General features: G+C 41.0%; 1 protein-coding gene across 1 annotated transcript in view; it reads left to right on the forward strand.

Moving 5' to 3' along the window:
- The first annotated feature begins 200 nt into the window (after nucleotides 1–200).
- Nucleotides 201–16,928, forward strand: part of ANKRD55 (ankyrin repeat domain 55) — a 46,116-nt gene continuing 29,388 nt past the window's right edge. Inside the window, exons 1-5 of the mRNA XM_030968730.1 lie at nucleotides 201–481; nucleotides 7,389–7,511; nucleotides 9,332–9,462; nucleotides 11,564–11,673; nucleotides 14,889–14,949. Coding sequence (XP_030824590.1) covers nucleotides 442–481; nucleotides 7,389–7,511; nucleotides 9,332–9,462; nucleotides 11,564–11,673; nucleotides 14,889–14,949 — 465 coding nt within the window. The 5' untranslated portion in view covers nucleotides 201–441. The remainder of the gene's footprint in view (nucleotides 482–7,388; nucleotides 7,512–9,331; nucleotides 9,463–11,563; nucleotides 11,674–14,888; nucleotides 14,950–16,928) is intronic.

The following is a 16,928-nucleotide window of genomic DNA, read 5'->3' on the forward strand; positions in this document are numbered from 1 at the left end:
GGCGGGCCGCGGTGAGCCCCAGTGAGCCCCGGCGGGCCCCGATGGGCCCCGGCGGGGACGGGCGAGCGGCGGGCCCGGGCTGGCTCTGCACATGCTCGGTGTGCCAGCCCGGGCCGCTCGCGCTGCCCTCGCTGGGCTGCCAGAGCTGCGGCACCGCCGAGCTGCTCGCCGGCTCTTGCACTCGCTGAAGACATGGCATTTTTCAGGATCTCAGATAGGCTTCCAGGGACATCTTTTAAACACAGTTCATAAGAGAATATAATGTTTCCATCAGGCTCTTGCCTTGGCAACAACCTGCAGCCGTAAAGCGAGTTTAATTCTCTGAGAGGAAGACTGGTGACAGCTATCGTTTCACTGTGTATGTAATATATGAGATTCTACCCTGAGAACCCTGGAGGTGGCATTTGCCTGTTCTGGTTGTAAATAATGAGATAGATCACAATGGATTTCAGTTCCTCATCCATGTTTGACCAGCACAAAGGTAAGTCACGTGCTACGAATTTCAAAATCCTCTGGTTCTCCAATGTGTCCCATGCAAATGTACTAAGATTACTTGACAATAAATAACATTAATTTTGGGGAAATATTAGGTTTATTTTGGTTTCTTGTAAAGGAATTTCTTCCATCAGTTTTAGACTGGATGGATATTTCAGTCTATTGCTACAGTGATTTCAAAAAATTAATTTTCAGCAGAATAGCAACAGCGTCTGGCTACTCTTATGGTTAGCACTGAGAGATGTATATCTTTATCTTTATATTGTATTGGTCTTTGTGGTTATAGATATTAAAAACAGTTGCAGTACTAGCAAACAGAGCAGTTTTAAATGGAGTGAAAAATTTAAGAACAGCTTCTTTTCGTAAGTCTACACTAAAAGGACTAGAAGCTGAGAAGTGAAATACTTTGCTTTAGGAAATTTATCTGTATAGGTGTTGCCATAATTGCAAATTTAAGATATCACAAAAACTCCCAACGTAAAGATTTTCTGCATCGTAAGGTTGCTATGGAAATACAAATGTCTCTTTCTTGTTTATTTTGACGTCAAAGTGTTAAATTTCATGTCTTTATTTGTCAATATAAGCCTTTATGTCTTACGGCTTAATCCACTACAAGTGTAGCAACATTCCTTTTATGTTCCCAAAGCAGGACACTGTCATTGCTTGATTATGCCTGTTGCAACAAATTTCTCTTCTAAGTTGGCGTACCAAACAATATGTGTGCAGTGGCCGCAGTTTCTAATGCAGACCTGCAAAATATCTGAGCTGACGTGGCCACATAGTCCCCACAACAAAGGGGCTGACAGTGCAACAAAAATGAAAGCAGGAGGAAGACAAGGCACTGACTTTTGGGAAGCTGAGTGCTACAGGTTGTATGTGTGTGCTTGCCTATACTTCTTTGGTGAATCCAAAGTGAATACAGCCCGTATAAAGTGATGGGTTTATGGCTGCCCTTCAGCAGCCCTTCAGTAGCACTCAAAGCCTGAGCAGTCTTGGGAGGACTGGTCTACATCAGCCCAGCTGGGACCCCCATGCAGTGGGGGATGAGTGGGAAGTAAAACTGAGTGACAGAGAAAAATCTATTACCAACAAGTATAAAGGAGAAGGGGAAGTTCAGTGGTAAAAGGGTAATCTGTACTGCAGGAAAAGAGACAGATATTCCTAAATCATGTGTGGATGACCTAAGGAGCATTTTTCCCAACAGGACAGAGGTATGGGGCTGACTGAGCTTCTGCAGCTCCAAACCGTCATTCCAACCTCTGGTTCTGCAGCACTATTAGTGTCCTCTGTGCTACATGCCAGCCCAGCAGGGCTCAGAGTGGGGAGGCAGAAGTAAAATCCTGCATGCTCAGTGCCATCGGGACAGCTGCCAGGGAGCCAGTGGAGGTGGTACGAGGAATGAGGCTGGGATATCACCAAGGCTGGAGAAGGCAAAGCCAAATCTCCAGATGATTTAGGAGACAGAAAGCAGTGCAGGAGACCTCGGACCCAAACCAGTTTATCCAGATAGAAGGGATAGTGTTGGGAGGCAACATCTACCTATACCTCCCGTTGCTCCTAATCTGCCCCCTCCTTCTGCTGTCAGCCCACTCTCCGCATTGATCCCATCCTAATTTCTGTCCAGAATCACCTGCAGCCTGTGTCACTCTCCACCTACATCAGCTACCCTGCCAGAAGGTCCCTTCACTATACATTCATCACCTCTGCTGTGCCGTCGCTGCAGGAATGCTTGCTCATTAGGTGCTTTGTGATTTACTGCGTGCCTTCCCGGGTGGCTGCGTGGGAGGTGGATGGGAAGCAGGAGCACAAAACGCACAGTAATGGGATACTGAGCTCATTGGTTACTATGCAAAGAATACTCTGTTTAAAACTTACTGTGTATAGTGGATTGTGTCTAAATACCATCTTACTGTGTTGGTACGTTATTGATTTAAGCAGGTATCTTTTTTTAGCAAGGAGAAGGGAAATGTCTTTCATTGCAGCAATTTATAACAATGGAAGAATACAAACTATCTTTCAAACACACTAAATTTCTCTCCCTTGGTCCAAAAAAAAATTCAGCTCTCCACAGAAACCCTTTTTTCTCCATCCCACACATCAGAAGATTCTCCCAACTATAAATAAAAATAAATCCCCAGCATTCCAAGTCTGAAAATCATACTGTCTCTTTACAATTCTTTTGCTCAATAATATCTCATAATACTCACAATAGTAACAGGAATGTGGGACTTTCAGAAGGCAAACAGCACCAGAAACCTCTTCCCTCCTGATATTGCTTGGTGCCATTTAAATAAATGTCTGCTGTTCCTGATTTCAAATGTTTACTAAATAAACAGAGAAGCCAGACAAAGGCCTGTACTGGTGCATGCACTGCCAGGCATCCACAGGGATTATTACTTTGTTGAGTGTTCAATAAAATTGCAGTAGTAGAGAATAAGTTACACTTTTCAAAAACTGCCCCTCCCACTGACCCTGGATGCTGATCTGCTGAAAACCAATAAACTACACAGTATTGTGTCCTGACAGCCAGGTGTAGGAAGTCATATATGGCCTTTGGCTAGTGGTGGAGACAAGAGGGATTATGAGAGAGAGGGTAATAAATTACATGCATAAATAGTTCTTTTTCACTATGAACGTGAATTATCCTATTATTCTGCCTTCAGTTTTTAATATCTTGTGGTTTAGCAAGTCCAAAATCAATCATCGGCCTGTACATGAGCATGTAAACCAAGCTCCAGCAAATTTATATAGAACTTAAAAATCCAGTGTGCTAGAAAGGATGCACTTATGCACATCTAATGTGCACTTTGTAGAACAACAAATCAGCCAACATCACAAATCATGTAAAACATGCACTCTTCATAGTACATCAGAGGAGAATTAAGAAGGAGAATTGAGGTAATGAGAAGCACAATTTCACTGCTCTGAATCCTGTAATAATTCTCTTTTTATATACTCTCTTTTTTGATGAAAAGAAAACTACTTTGCCTTGAAGAAATTATACATTCTTTAAAAACTGCAAGTTATTTCAGATAGATTGGTGTTTAACTTTGATTGTTTCTGAGGACTTTAGCACCACCCTCTGTCATTTAATCTTTTCTTCCAGACCTTTCTACACCACTACTGTCAGCCTGCAGTTTCTCCCCTGCCCTTCTCTATGCACAAGCACTGAAATGGATCTTCTGCCTTTCTGAGTGTGACTGACAGCTTCCTTTCACCAGTATCACAGCAATTCTCTAAAATGTAAAAAGTATTTGAAATGGGACCATACGTAGTGGCATTTCTTGAACTGCAGCATAGTAATGGAGTGACTCTAATACATTAGAAGGTGAAGAGTCAGGCATTTGGTTTTTCACAATCCCTTTCTGCCACGTGGTGCTTGTGACCCAGCCACAACAAAACCCCCAGCAGGGTAAGCTCGCAGAGGGTGGGACACAAGCACTCAGTACTTCACTGTTTCCTTCTGCAAAATGCCCATTCTCTGAACCATTCCTCTTCTGCCCAGGAAAATGTCTTCAAAAATAAATGTCTTACTAGCTTTGTGCCCATACTTCTCCATTCCTTGACAGGGTAAGCTGGAGGAAGATGAAGTGGTCGTGTTGTTCACCTGGAGCCATGTGCATCCGGCACAAATGGCATCCAAGCTCTCTCAGCATTTTCTACTCTCTGTCATGTGAAGCATCAGAAGACCATTTATCTGTCTTCCTTCTCACTCCCCCTCCACAATCCCACAGGTCAAGACACCCCACTTGAAGTTGTGTCACCCTATAGAAATGGAATTCGTGTCAGTCATCTTTATTCAGATCCCAACAGGAGCGCTCATCCATTCCTCCTGGCCCAGGCTCCCAGGCAGGGTGACAGCCTGCTCCACCTGCCTCTCCTTGCTCTGGCAGATGGGACTTGTGGGTGGGGAAGCGTAAATCTTTGTGGCTTCCTGCCACCATCCTTTAACAGGAATGGAGCCTGTGTTCTGCAAGAAGAGGCAGGGGCAAAACTTCATTCCTTTCATTTTTCCATCCATCCATCCATCCATCCATCCATCCATCCATCCATCCATCCATCCATCCATCCATCCATCCATCCATAGTTTTACTTCCCCTCATGCAAAAGGATAATACCTCTGGGGAAGGCAGACTGAGCCCAGCAGAAGCAAAGGGGAAGTGTCTTGGTTTTACCTAGAGGAGAAAAGGCAGAGATGTTCAGAGACCCACATGAAGGAGTGCACCCTTGTCCTCATCTTCCTGCCACAGCACCCTCCAGGTAAGCAACTGCTTTGCTCAGGAGACGGAGATTTCTCTTTGGTGGCTGGATTTCTCTGCTCCTGACTCTCAACAGGGATACTTAACAGTATCTACATTGCAAAAAAAGAGTACAAAATTTATATGTGTAATGCACCTGTGGAGATGAGGGCCCCTTTAATTCTCTGCCTGCCTCACTGCATCTCGCAGTTTCTTTCCCAGTGCCTGCAGCGTCTTCTCTGTACCACACCCACACAGCACCTGCACAGCTGTACACGACAGCGGCCGTGAGAGGAGCTGTGCTCAGGCTGGCACCACCCTCTCTGGGTGTACCTCCAGAAACTGTAGGACAAGAGGAGCAACACAAGCTATCAACCACTCGGACCTGAGCTTGTCATTAACATGTTTTTGCTGAGTGTACCGATTGTGGGAGGCATCTTCAGGTCTGACGTAATAAGGAAATATTACTAACTGAACCAGTGGTGAAGTCACTCCTTTTTCTTCACATACTGATGATGACTCTCCAGCAGCAATGACTCCTCATCTCTCTGGATTTCCCAGGCCCACAGGACAAACCTCCTGAGCCAAATGAACAATTGCCTCAGCAACAGACCCCTCAACACAATAAAAATCAAGTTAACATTTTTATTCACAAACTTTATGAAGTATGTAATTTAAAATACCAGTTAAGAAAGAAAATAAATTAGATTCTCTTTAGCTGAGGAGAAATGGAGGGGGAATCTGTGGTGAAGGCAGATTAACATCAGCTTTTTAATTTTCCCAGAGTTCCAGCTTTGACAGACTAACCCATTCCAGGGTAAGAGCAGATTGTGTTTCCATGGCAGCTAAATTTTGAAGTCCAGAGTACTGATTGCACCCAGTGAGAGAAGATCACGAGCAGAATTAGGCTAGGCTGTGAAGTCCAGCATAGAGCTCATGTAAGTTCATCTGATGCAACATCTGATCACAACATGAGTAGTGTGGCTAATACTTTACAACATTATTTCTAGATCTTTTGTCACTCAAAAAATACAAATAGTCGTACTATCTCCAGAAGTTTGACAGGACAGATAAGTCACCAGTCACTTAATCTGTCATCAGGTTATCTTTGATCAACTCTCAAGTGTGACTTAGGCATTTTCTCCAGCTATCAAGGTAGTGGAGTGGCTGGACAAGTGTTTGGTTTTATAGCTCTGACCCTGTCCTGGCTTAGCCTGGAATAGAGTTGGTTTTCTTCTTAGTAGCCAATACAGTGCTGTATTTTGCGTTTAGCATGAGACTAATGTTGAAAACACAGGGCTATTTTAGTTGTTTGTAGTTAGTGCTCACCCTAAATCCAGGACATGTCAGTGTCCTGTGCTGTGCATTGCTTAGGTGCCCCAGAGACTGGGGGAGCATGGCCAGGAGAGCTGACCCGACCTGGCCAAGGGGATGTTCCATACACAGACCAGCATGGCCAGGATGGGAAGTGGGGGGAGCTGCAGCATGACAGGCTGGGCATCAGTCAGCAGGTGGCGAGCAACTGTATTGTGCATCTCTTGCCTTTCTTTCTGTTTCACTCCTTTTATTACAATTATTAATGATGTTGTTGTGGTGGTCATGGCGGTGATGATGATAATGATGTGTTATTTCAATTATTGAACTGTTCTTACTTTAACCCAACAACTTCACCATTTTCTGATTCTCCTTCCCACCCCACATGGGTCAGGGCAGTGACTGAACATTGGGGGCATCTGGGGTTAAACCCCACAGACCCTCAGACATTGTGAACAGTACAGTTCGCTGCAGCTGTACTTATTTTTGAGTTAATAGGGCTAAGAAACATGAGACTGTTTCTGATCAACAATACATATCTAGAGCATTTTATCATTACATCAGATTTGACCCTACACCCAAAAATCTACTCTTTTGACTCCTTGAGTTAAGAGGTTAGTAGTCCACTTGAAGCCAAAGGAGGTGCATGCATGTGGAGCATGATATGACAAGTCTGAAAGGAAGTGAAAAGGAAAGAAGCAAAGAGAATCTTTTTTCTCTAGAAAGAAAAGTCTGAGGAATGTTCCAGAACAGGTCCTGCAAGGCATCTGCTTTAAATAAAAACTCACACTGTAGCTGCCAAACAAAATAAATCTCTCCTGGGTTCCAAGCAATAGTCCACTTTTCCTTTTTGCCGGAATTATCAACACAACCATTGCTGCCAGAAGTTTACTCTCCTGAGAAGAGAATTCCCTTGGACATTGCAGGGAAGTGAAAAGCCTCAGTCTTCTGACTAGTACAAGGATAACACTGAAATTGAAAACACCTGAGTCCTGATTTCATCCTATCTCATAAAAGTGCAGCCAGAAATATTGAGCTAGTTCAGTTATTACATTTTTTTTTCAAGTCATGTTACGTTAGTATGATTTCTTACAAGAAGTGGAAACTTTCCAGAATTTTTCTTAAGTACTTTCAGTGTCTACGTTTGAAAGTTTCTGGAAGAAGTTATGATGAAAACCAATTTTCAGATGACTAACAAAAACCACAGTGCTGTTTAGATACACTTTGTTCCACCCCAAGTTACACAGTCATTTAAACTCAGTGAGACAAGTGTCCATATTTTTCCTGTTTGTCATTTGTGCTTGCTCTCTGTTTGCTCATGGATGTGCTCCTTGTCTGCAGGTGATGCAGCAGAGGAGATGGACCTGGCTGTGGTTTACCAAGCGGCAGCTAATGGCGATGTGAACACCCTGACTGCAGTGATCCGAGAGGATCCTTCCATCCTGGAGTCTTGTGACAGAGAGGGTAAAAGAAGGCCCAGCTTGTTCTCAGGAGATCTGTGGCTTCAGCTTGCAAATTAAACTTTCCATTTTTTATTCTGATTTTTTAGTTCAGAAAATTATATTTAGTAGCAGAATATGGGAAATTTGAGTTATTCCTTGGAACATCCACTGGAAATACAGTTTGGATAATTCCTTCCCCCTGTAATTGTAAGATATTTTTATATGATTACAAATAAGCTGTTTTGCTATGATTAGACAGTCCTTTACCATTTATTTAATTTATCTTATTTAGGGGTATGCTGAGAAACTACTGACATTTCAGGGGAAGAAGAAGAATATTTTTACCAATGCCAAATGACATACATTTTGGACATCTCTAAAGCTGAGGTTATAGTATGTGTATAGTCACAGTTTGAATGGTTTGGTCAAGTAATTTTTGTGCCAAAGGATACAATGTGCAATTATCTAAATGATCTGTTTTATCTGTCAGGCTGCGCTCATTTTGTGTTCCAGTTACTATTTAATATTATTACAAATTATTGTACATTGGCTGGGTTTTATATGCATCTATTTCCGAAGTGGGTAAGAACAAGGGATCTCTGGAAGCTGTTCTCAAGGACAACTTTTTTTATCAGAGGTATTTTTTTAATTGCAGTTTGTTTTAAGGGGTCTATATGAACACTGTGTTTTCTAATCTTTAACAGCTTTTACCAAGCTACCAATTTTTCATATACTTTAAACCGGGCATTCTAACTGATACCTTTAAAACATCTACTGGGTAGTAGAGAAAATTTACTCAAGACAAAATGGTCCCTATCCACTCGTTAATGGGAGAAAGACTAGGTGTGAATGGTGGGTGGAGTAGGAGGAGATGGACTGGCCAGGAGTACTTCAGCTCTGGAACTAACTTGTCTCCTAGGTTGTCCATGCAAATATAACTAAAGAGCAGTATTCCAGCACAAAACATACAGCTCATATCCTGCACATTTTTTAGGCTCTGCATGACCTCAGGTTGAACTGCACATTTCCTGAGCTATTTCATTGAGTTCAGTAAGAATAATTATTCTTCAACTATAGATGAAGTTTCTAGTAGTCTTATAGTTTCTAATACTCATGTTTATTCCCAGCCTAGTAATTTTAAAATGCTTTGTCAGATTCTGAGGGAAAATCTCCTGCTGTTTTTTAACAGTTAACAGAATGGAAGGAAGAGGGAGCAATTAAATTGTACAATACTTCATGAAGAAATTACAGTGTTAGGTTTAAAAGGAGATTTCGGGAGTTTTTCAAAATGGAAAATTTTTGCAGAATATAAAAAAAGTTCTTATGAAAACAGGAAATAAAATATCCTAGAGCAAATCCAGACTTCAAATTAAGTTGTTCTCTGCATAAAGGGCCAACTCACACTTTTATACCTTTGCAAGGGAAACAGCTTGATTTCATAAGTCTTTTGAATAAACAGACATAATGAAGCTGGGGTTTGAGAAAATTAGGCAAGCACCATCTGGTTACTAGTCATTCTGAAGGATATCAGCCTCCAAAATGCTGTACAAAGCCAAAAGTTCATTTTGGGAACTTATCAACAGAAAACTTATCAACTTTTCCCTCCAGAAGCAGAGTTAATGAGGCAAAGCTTTTGCTAATATAGTCATGCTCTTTTTAAAACCAGCGGTCAGCCACTGTCATAGAAATTACTTCCTGACTAAAAAAAGCTGAGTACAACTATTGGACAGTTGTCAGAGAAAGGATTTGTTAGCTTGCCAGTGTTAAGATTAGAAAATAAGAAACTATATCTTACAGACATAACACAACAAATGGTAAAATAAATTTGGCTTTCTTCCCCAGGTTGCACACCTTTGATGCATGCTGTGTCAGGACGCCAGGTTGACACAGTGAAGCTTCTGTTGAAGATGGGAGCTAATATTAATACTCAAGATGCTTGTGGACGTACCAGTTTATCTCTGGCAACTTACTTGGTACCAAGACTTGGGGGACAAGGATGGAGTGAAGGGAGTAAATGTGCAGACCAAATAAGATTTCTGCTTATACTACAGGAAGAAAAAATAAGCACAAAACATTTGGTTCTAGACAACAGTGGAATTGGTTTTGAAACTTTACTACAATGCAAAGCTGATCAGTGATTATTACAAGAGGATCAGGACTCCTGTCAGACACTCCTGTCAGAGTGTCCTCTCTCTTTTGGCTTATAAAATCAGTGCATGATATGAGGATCTCCCAAGAAAATTGCTTTTTTTTTTGTACACTGAAGGTCCCCTCTTGTTGTTATTAGGCAGATTGACTTCTCCCCCTTGCATAGCTAGCATTAGATATTTATGCTCTAGTGAGGGCTTTCCTGTCTCAAACTCATCAGCAGGCAAGTGTTACTGTACACCACATGAACCAGGGCATTGCTTCTTTTCATTGTGGTGCTGGACTTTGGATGGCCAGGTTGAGGACTGAAGTTCTAGGTTCTGCAGGTGCTGGTGCACTTGCTCAGATCGTAAACAATCCAGCCCCTGATGTTCAGTCTACCTGCAAATTACAGGAGGGGCAGACATCCCAGTGAGACATTTGGGAAAAGAATTGTACTTAAGAATCTGTCTGAACTGAAGCAACAATAGTCTTTTTCTCCTTAGTCTTCTACTCCTTGCAGGAGGTAATTCAGGTTTCAGAGAGAAAGTGGGGACCAAGTTAGCCGAGCTAACTTGGGCTAAGACTGGTCTTCCATTATTAATTGGACAGAAAGGAGGAAGGAGTATGCAGCCGTGGCTGCACAGTATGAGTTAAGCTGGATGACTGCCAACTCATTTAAACAGACACTGTGGCAGCCTAATTAAATGACATCCCTTGCACGTAGTTTCTTCCTGAAAATTCAGGACAAAAACAATGTTCCTGCTTAGCTATGTGATATTCAGCCAGAAAATAAGTGTAGAAAATAACAAAACAGGCAGTCTCATCCAGTGCAAGGAGCATGCCCCACTTACTTGACAACAAACATTTCCTCTGCAAGATATTTTAAAAAAATGCTATAATAAGTGTCACGCTTCTTTTTTCCTTCCTCTTTTCCCGGAGGGGAAAAAATATTCTTTGGAAAAAAAGAAATGACTGGAAAAGATTTAAACCACCCGGGCTTCTAAGTTTCCATTTCTGTTTCTGTGAGGGATATAACAAGAGGTCAAGAGAGAATTCTGCTGTGATGTCTGTCCAGACAAATGGATTCAGGAGCGTTGCACAGTCAGGACTGTGTGTGGCATTTAGAGGTCTTGTACTTCCACCAAGAGCTCCAACAGGGGTGTTCTGATCCTACCACTCCACACATTTTCCCCAGAAATGCTCGTAATGCCAATCCAAAATAGCTCATATGAGGGGGAATGGTCTTTGTCAATTGTCTGCTGAAGTTTTAACAAAACACTTAAACTCATGCTTGGTTTTCTTCAGACTTAAGTATATGCTGAAAGATTGATGCAGTCACAACCAGACTGTTCACTTGCCTTTATGTTGAGGTGATCAATAGAAGGTTTTAGTCCAAGAACTGATTCATCCCATCTGTTTTGGTGCTATTTTCAGTCTAACACTGCCACTAGTACAAACTTCTTTAACAACATTTATAAGACCACACTCTAAGGCTTTTTACCATTGATTTGCCATCTTTGCTAAAATCTCACAAACAAAATCTGATTGAGTGCTTGTGTTCTTCGTTTAATCTAGCATGATTGAATTCACATGGAAGAATATGTGTAGCATCTGCTAGTGATAGAGGAATTAGCAGGTTTTTAATCATTGTTAGTGCTTGCCCCAGATGCAGGGGGAAAAGAAACAAACCAAAAAACAAGCAAACAAAAAATACAGTGTAAATTAAACACCTCATCAGAGAAATGAACAACTGAGCTAGTTTGAGACCCAGACTCCAAAGGGAAGCTACTCTCAGTTCTGAGAAACCTCTACTGAGGAAAAACATTCCAGTTTCTCTGTTGACAGAAATGACTACAGTCACATGTAAATGCCAGCACCAACAAGAAAAGATCTGGCCTTATACATTCCACTTTCCTCTTTGATATGCTCCAATTTCTTTTTTAGGGCTGGCTGGAAGGCTGTGTCAGCCTGCTCAGGAATGGTGCTAAGCAAAACATACCTGACAAGAACGGGAGGCTGCCGCTACACGCTGCCACTGCAGAGCCTGACGTGAGGTATGTGCCTGGCTCCCCAAGGAGAGCCCACAGCAGGAATAATAGTTGTGACAGCTACACTTGAGACCTGTGTCTTTGTTTAGTGGTTACCATGAAGGGGGTAGAGAGGAGGAAAAACATTGTGCAATACTTGTGTACCACAGATCCATGGCTCGGTAAAGAGAGAAGCCTGTTTTAATATCACAATAGCTGGAGGAGGGAAAATAATTAGAAGAGAGATTGAAACCTTACTTTTCCCCTGCCCAACTACCTTTCTGTCCTACCACATGAAATAGTACAAGACTTCTTCTCTGGACTTCTCCTCTGAGTAGCATGGCAAATGTGAGAAAAGTTTTCCACAAGACAACCTCTCTGAAAATCCCCAACCCTAAAGGGGAAGTTGAGGACTGGTGGTCTGGCTCATTTTTAACTACTTTTACTGAAGGTAGAGTAACAGCTACAGAGTGTCTTCACAGAACTCGTAGGAAAGATTCTCTTTTTCTGATTCCAGCCTGTGACAATAGGACAGTTTAATAAATTTTGATTTGTATATCTGAATAAATTCACTCAAAAAACTCTCCTAAGTAAGTCATGCCTGAAAGTGTAGAAAGACATTAGAAACAGGTAGAACATTCAGTACATGCAGTATGTTCATGTGCCTTCATCACTGAGTCCATGATTTTGTTGCTGTAGCCAGATCAGACTGGGCCAGACATCTGGCCATTTCTGCTGGGCTTGTTCTCCAGCCTTTTTTAACAGCTTTATTCATTTTCCACATTGTCTTTGCCTTTCATGCATCACTTGGAGAGAATAATTTGAGGTTTCTGTAGAAAAAGGTTCCTATCATTAAAAAAAGCCCACACAAGAAAGAAGACAATGTTTGTACAACACCACACATGTTGCTACTTGAAAGGGAACATTAATCTCCTCTACCAGGAGCACACTAGGTCCCCTGAATGTTTTTCACGTTCTCCAAGGATACAGACAGACTCTTCTTTGCTCCGCACAGTTTTCTTTTTCCTCTGTCTTCCCACTGGGTTTGCTCCATGCCCAGACACAGGCCTGGAACACTGAGTGGAGGTTTTTCCATCATGGTCATTGTCAGTGCCTTGTCATCCTATGTCATTGCCAAAAGAGAATATGCAATGGCCAGTTGTGAAATGCTTTTGTAGTTAAATTTGAAAGCTAGCAGTCTGTTGCTACAACCTCACATGCTGGAGGCAGCATGGAAAGACAAGAGACAGTTAATGTATTTATTTGATAATTGATTTATGTGCTCCAGTGCATTCCACAGAGCCTAACAGGCAAGGTGGAAAGAGAATTCATTCCTGATCTATGCCTTTAAGAGTAGATAGTAGAGAATCCTCAGCTGCTTGGTTGGATATCTACATATTTAAATGTGGCACTTCTGTTGCTATAGTGGTCTGATGGTGTAACTGAGTCAAAGTTTGTTCATGATAAACATTCTAGTCAAATAATTAGATTTCTTTCACATACATTGGTGTCACTGATCATATCAGGAGTTGAACCACAGTGTCCTGTATCTATCTACTATGTGATAAATGGTTTTACAAGTATACTATGGTTATCTCACTTTGGTTTTCCTCTCTAGCTGGTATTTACCAAGACCTGTTTTCAGACACGGAATTTCTGAGATTCTGAGTCATTTTGCTAAATGACAACAGAATCTTTCTTAACTTCTACAAACTTCTACCCAACCACTCACAACAATCATAGTGTCATACTTTTCAGATTTCCTGCAGTATGACTCCCTTTAGAAACGAAGGTGTGATACCTCTTTTCTACAAGAATTGGTATCCATATGCAAATAGATTTGAAGTCAAAGCAAAATCCCTATGCTGGGATCTGCGCAATCATCACCCTTTAAGGGACTCTACTTTAAAAAAATCCTAAATTAGGACTTTCAACACCTGAGGATGATGTTACCTATAGATAAGATTTCCACTTGCAGAATTGTCAAAATCATCCCTCAGCAACTGTAAATATCTTCTTTTGAATAATTTATGTACCTAGTTCTTTATTACCAGTAGGGAAGAACAAATTTGACATGAAACGTTATTCTGATGCATACTCCTGAGCACAGCTCAGTCCAGAAGATACACTAGAAGTGGTTGAAGATAAAAAGTAGCAGAAGATTTTTATTCAGTCTCCTCTGCATAGAAACAAATGCAGGGTTTTATACATTTGTTTCTGTGTTATCTTTCCATTTATCAAATTTCCTTCTTTTATACTTCATTATTTTTTACTTTCCTTGCTGAACAGTATGTCTTCTTCTTGTCCATATTCTGAAGGTTTCTACCAAATTCACACCTTCAAATGAGCCACAGGTTTTTTGCACACTGATCCACTGAGGATATATCCTTCATTTTGCTATAATTCTAAGAACTGCATATTCATATTAGGATTGGCTTTGCTACAGCGTGTGAATGGAAGGAGTTTTTAATTTTAATGGTTCAACCACGTACATGATCCAAACAATTAGCATCCTGCTGTAGAACACAGCCAGCTTTGCCAAACCTGTAGTGATTTCAGAACATCTTCACAAGATAGCAAAAGGAAGAGAAGGTGTTAAAAATATTATGGTACTTGAATAATATTTCATTTATCTACTTTCTTTTTCCCTCCACCAGACAGAAGTACTTGTAGTCCAATATTCTATAAAATGTGAACCTATGCATTGCTATATTTTATGCCATAATAATGGCCCTATTCCAGCAGACATTCTGTATGGCCTTGTAAAATATTGGGGTTTGTGTGTGTAAACATTCAGCAAGCATGCATCTACACATATATGCACACAAATGTGTACACTACATCACATTACTCCAAGAGTTAAATAGAGTGAAAAATCCTTACAGAAGCTGGCATCTCTGTTACTTAGGACATTATAAAATATGTTGGCAGCAAATTTCTAAGCTACCAAAACCTGCACACATGTATAGTATTTTACATTCTGGTTCTAGCCCAGCAGTCAGCATAAGAGTTGTTCTGAGTGGATCTTCTTTTAATTCCAAGCTCTAAACTTTTGTTGTTACCATAAGCCATAAAGTCCATTTTGTTTTGCTCATATGACAAAGCTCAGACCTAAGATTCTGACCTGTGCCAATCGCTAATACTGATTTTTCATGAAATTGCACGTTTTGTTTTTAAAAAACTGTCGATTTTTCAAGTCTAGTCAGGAGTACAGCACACTGATTATATCATTGCTTCCACAGGCTTCTGAGCTTGCTCCTGCAGCAGTCAAATCTTAGTGAAATTAATCACCAGGACAATGAGGTGAGTGAGCTTGTGCTACAAATCACAGTCCTTGGCACTGGAGGCATAGAAGCCATTCAATTTCACAATAAGGCTAAGTCAAAAATTTCTATAATGCTTTTGCTAAACTCTGCAAAGTATTATCTCATTCTTCTTTCTATGTGCTATGCACCTATAGGCTAATAAAGCTTCTCTCTATTGAGGCAGCTATGAGGTACATTGAATCCATCTCTTAAATTATTTGTCAAGACAAGAATTGCCCTCAGTTCTTCTAAAGTTAGAAACTGGACCAAGTCTTCATCTTTACCAATCATAAGTGTTCAAGGCCAGACTGGATGGAGCTCTGAGCAACCTGGTCTCGTGGTGGGTGTCTCTGCTCATGGCAGGCAGGTTGGAACCAGATAATATTTAAGATCCCTTCCAATCCAAGCTATTCTATAATTCAATGATTCCTTGGTCCCAACATTCAACTCCTGTTCTCAGGATAAGTATCAGAGAGCTGGCATTACACAGAACAGTCACAGAAGCACAAAAATTGGTGCTGTTTTCTTCCATGTGGAGTTGTGTCCTGCATGTATATACATTGTACATAGGAAGGAGTTAACTTCCCACATGTTTTTCTCCACATAGAGAAGCCAAGACACAAGAGAAATTCTGAGTGTCTTTTCATAAGTTTCTGTTCATTTTTACAGTTGCTCAAGGATGTGTCTCTTTTCCACAGAGTCAGAATGGCCAGAGGGCTATATATTTTTCCTCTTTCTTACCCACTGAAAGTTTTGCAGATCCTGCTCACAACACTCTAAACCAGACACATGCATTGTCTTGTTGTAGAACTGTGTTACTAATGAATTGCATGGAATGGTGGATCATCATTTCAAACCAGAATATTTTGCTGTAATGCAGTGCTACATGCAATTTGGAACTTTTAGTCCATCTCATTGTCATTTGGCACTGACAATATATTTGTTCAAGTGTCTGTACTAAACTCTGAATACTCATGTTTTCTGAAAAATGTGGATCCTAATAGATGATTACAGCTAACAGAGCTGTTCTCTTGGCATAAGTAAAACACTTCAGTTTTCCCATTTGATGCTTGAGAAAATCACCCTGATGAATGCATGAACACATAAACAGTAAGAAATACATCTGGAGGTTTCATAGCTTCCACAGCCTTGTCTTTCTGCGGGCTTATTATTGAAGCCTGTGAGATGACAATGTGAAGAAACATTTCCCTGTAAAAGCCTTGAATCTGAGCAAAACAAGTGTCATACTATATTTCTCAGAGCCATTTCTTGGGGTTTGCCCTTTTATGTCCTGTGTTGCTCCTTATTTTTTATGAATGTGCGGTTGTTTATCCATCTCACCTCTAAGACTGTTTTCTGCTGGACCTTCAGCTTTGGCAGTTGTGATACCACTCTCATGTTTCCACTTAAGAACAGCAGTCTATTTACCTACAGATGCCACTCCAGGGTGGTATCACCCAGCACAGATGGGGTGGGCTGGGCTGCCGAAAGCCCACAGGAGCAAGCTGCTGCAACAAACAGCTCAATGCTCTTTGCTCAGCTGGGCGCTCCGAAAGGACACGTGGAATGCACAAAGTATTAGAAAGGAAACAGAGAAGAAAACAGGAAGCTCTGTTTGAATCCTTTGTACAGCCACAATGGCTACAAGAGTAAACTGAAAAAAGATATACAAGAAAAGGAACAGAAAAAGGACTACAAAGATGATAATAGTTACAGAGCAGCTTTCTCACATGGGCAGGCTAACTAGAGCATACTAAATATAACAGGACTTTCAGCTTGGCAACTACATCAGAGGGATGACATAAGCCTATGATATCATAAATGGCGTGGAAATGAAAAGAGAAATATTATTAATTGGTCTGGGGGTTTTGCATATAAAAATATGGAGACTTCTACAAAAATTATTGGGCAATAGTTTCAAAGAAAATTAAAATAAGTATTTTTTCAGAAAATGCATCATTACCCTTTAGAGGGCGG

Source organism: Camarhynchus parvulus, chromosome Z (genome assembly GCF_901933205.1).
Source record: "Camarhynchus parvulus chromosome Z, STF_HiC, whole genome shotgun sequence".
Taxonomy (NCBI): Eukaryota; Metazoa; Chordata; class Aves; order Passeriformes; family Thraupidae; genus Camarhynchus; species Camarhynchus parvulus.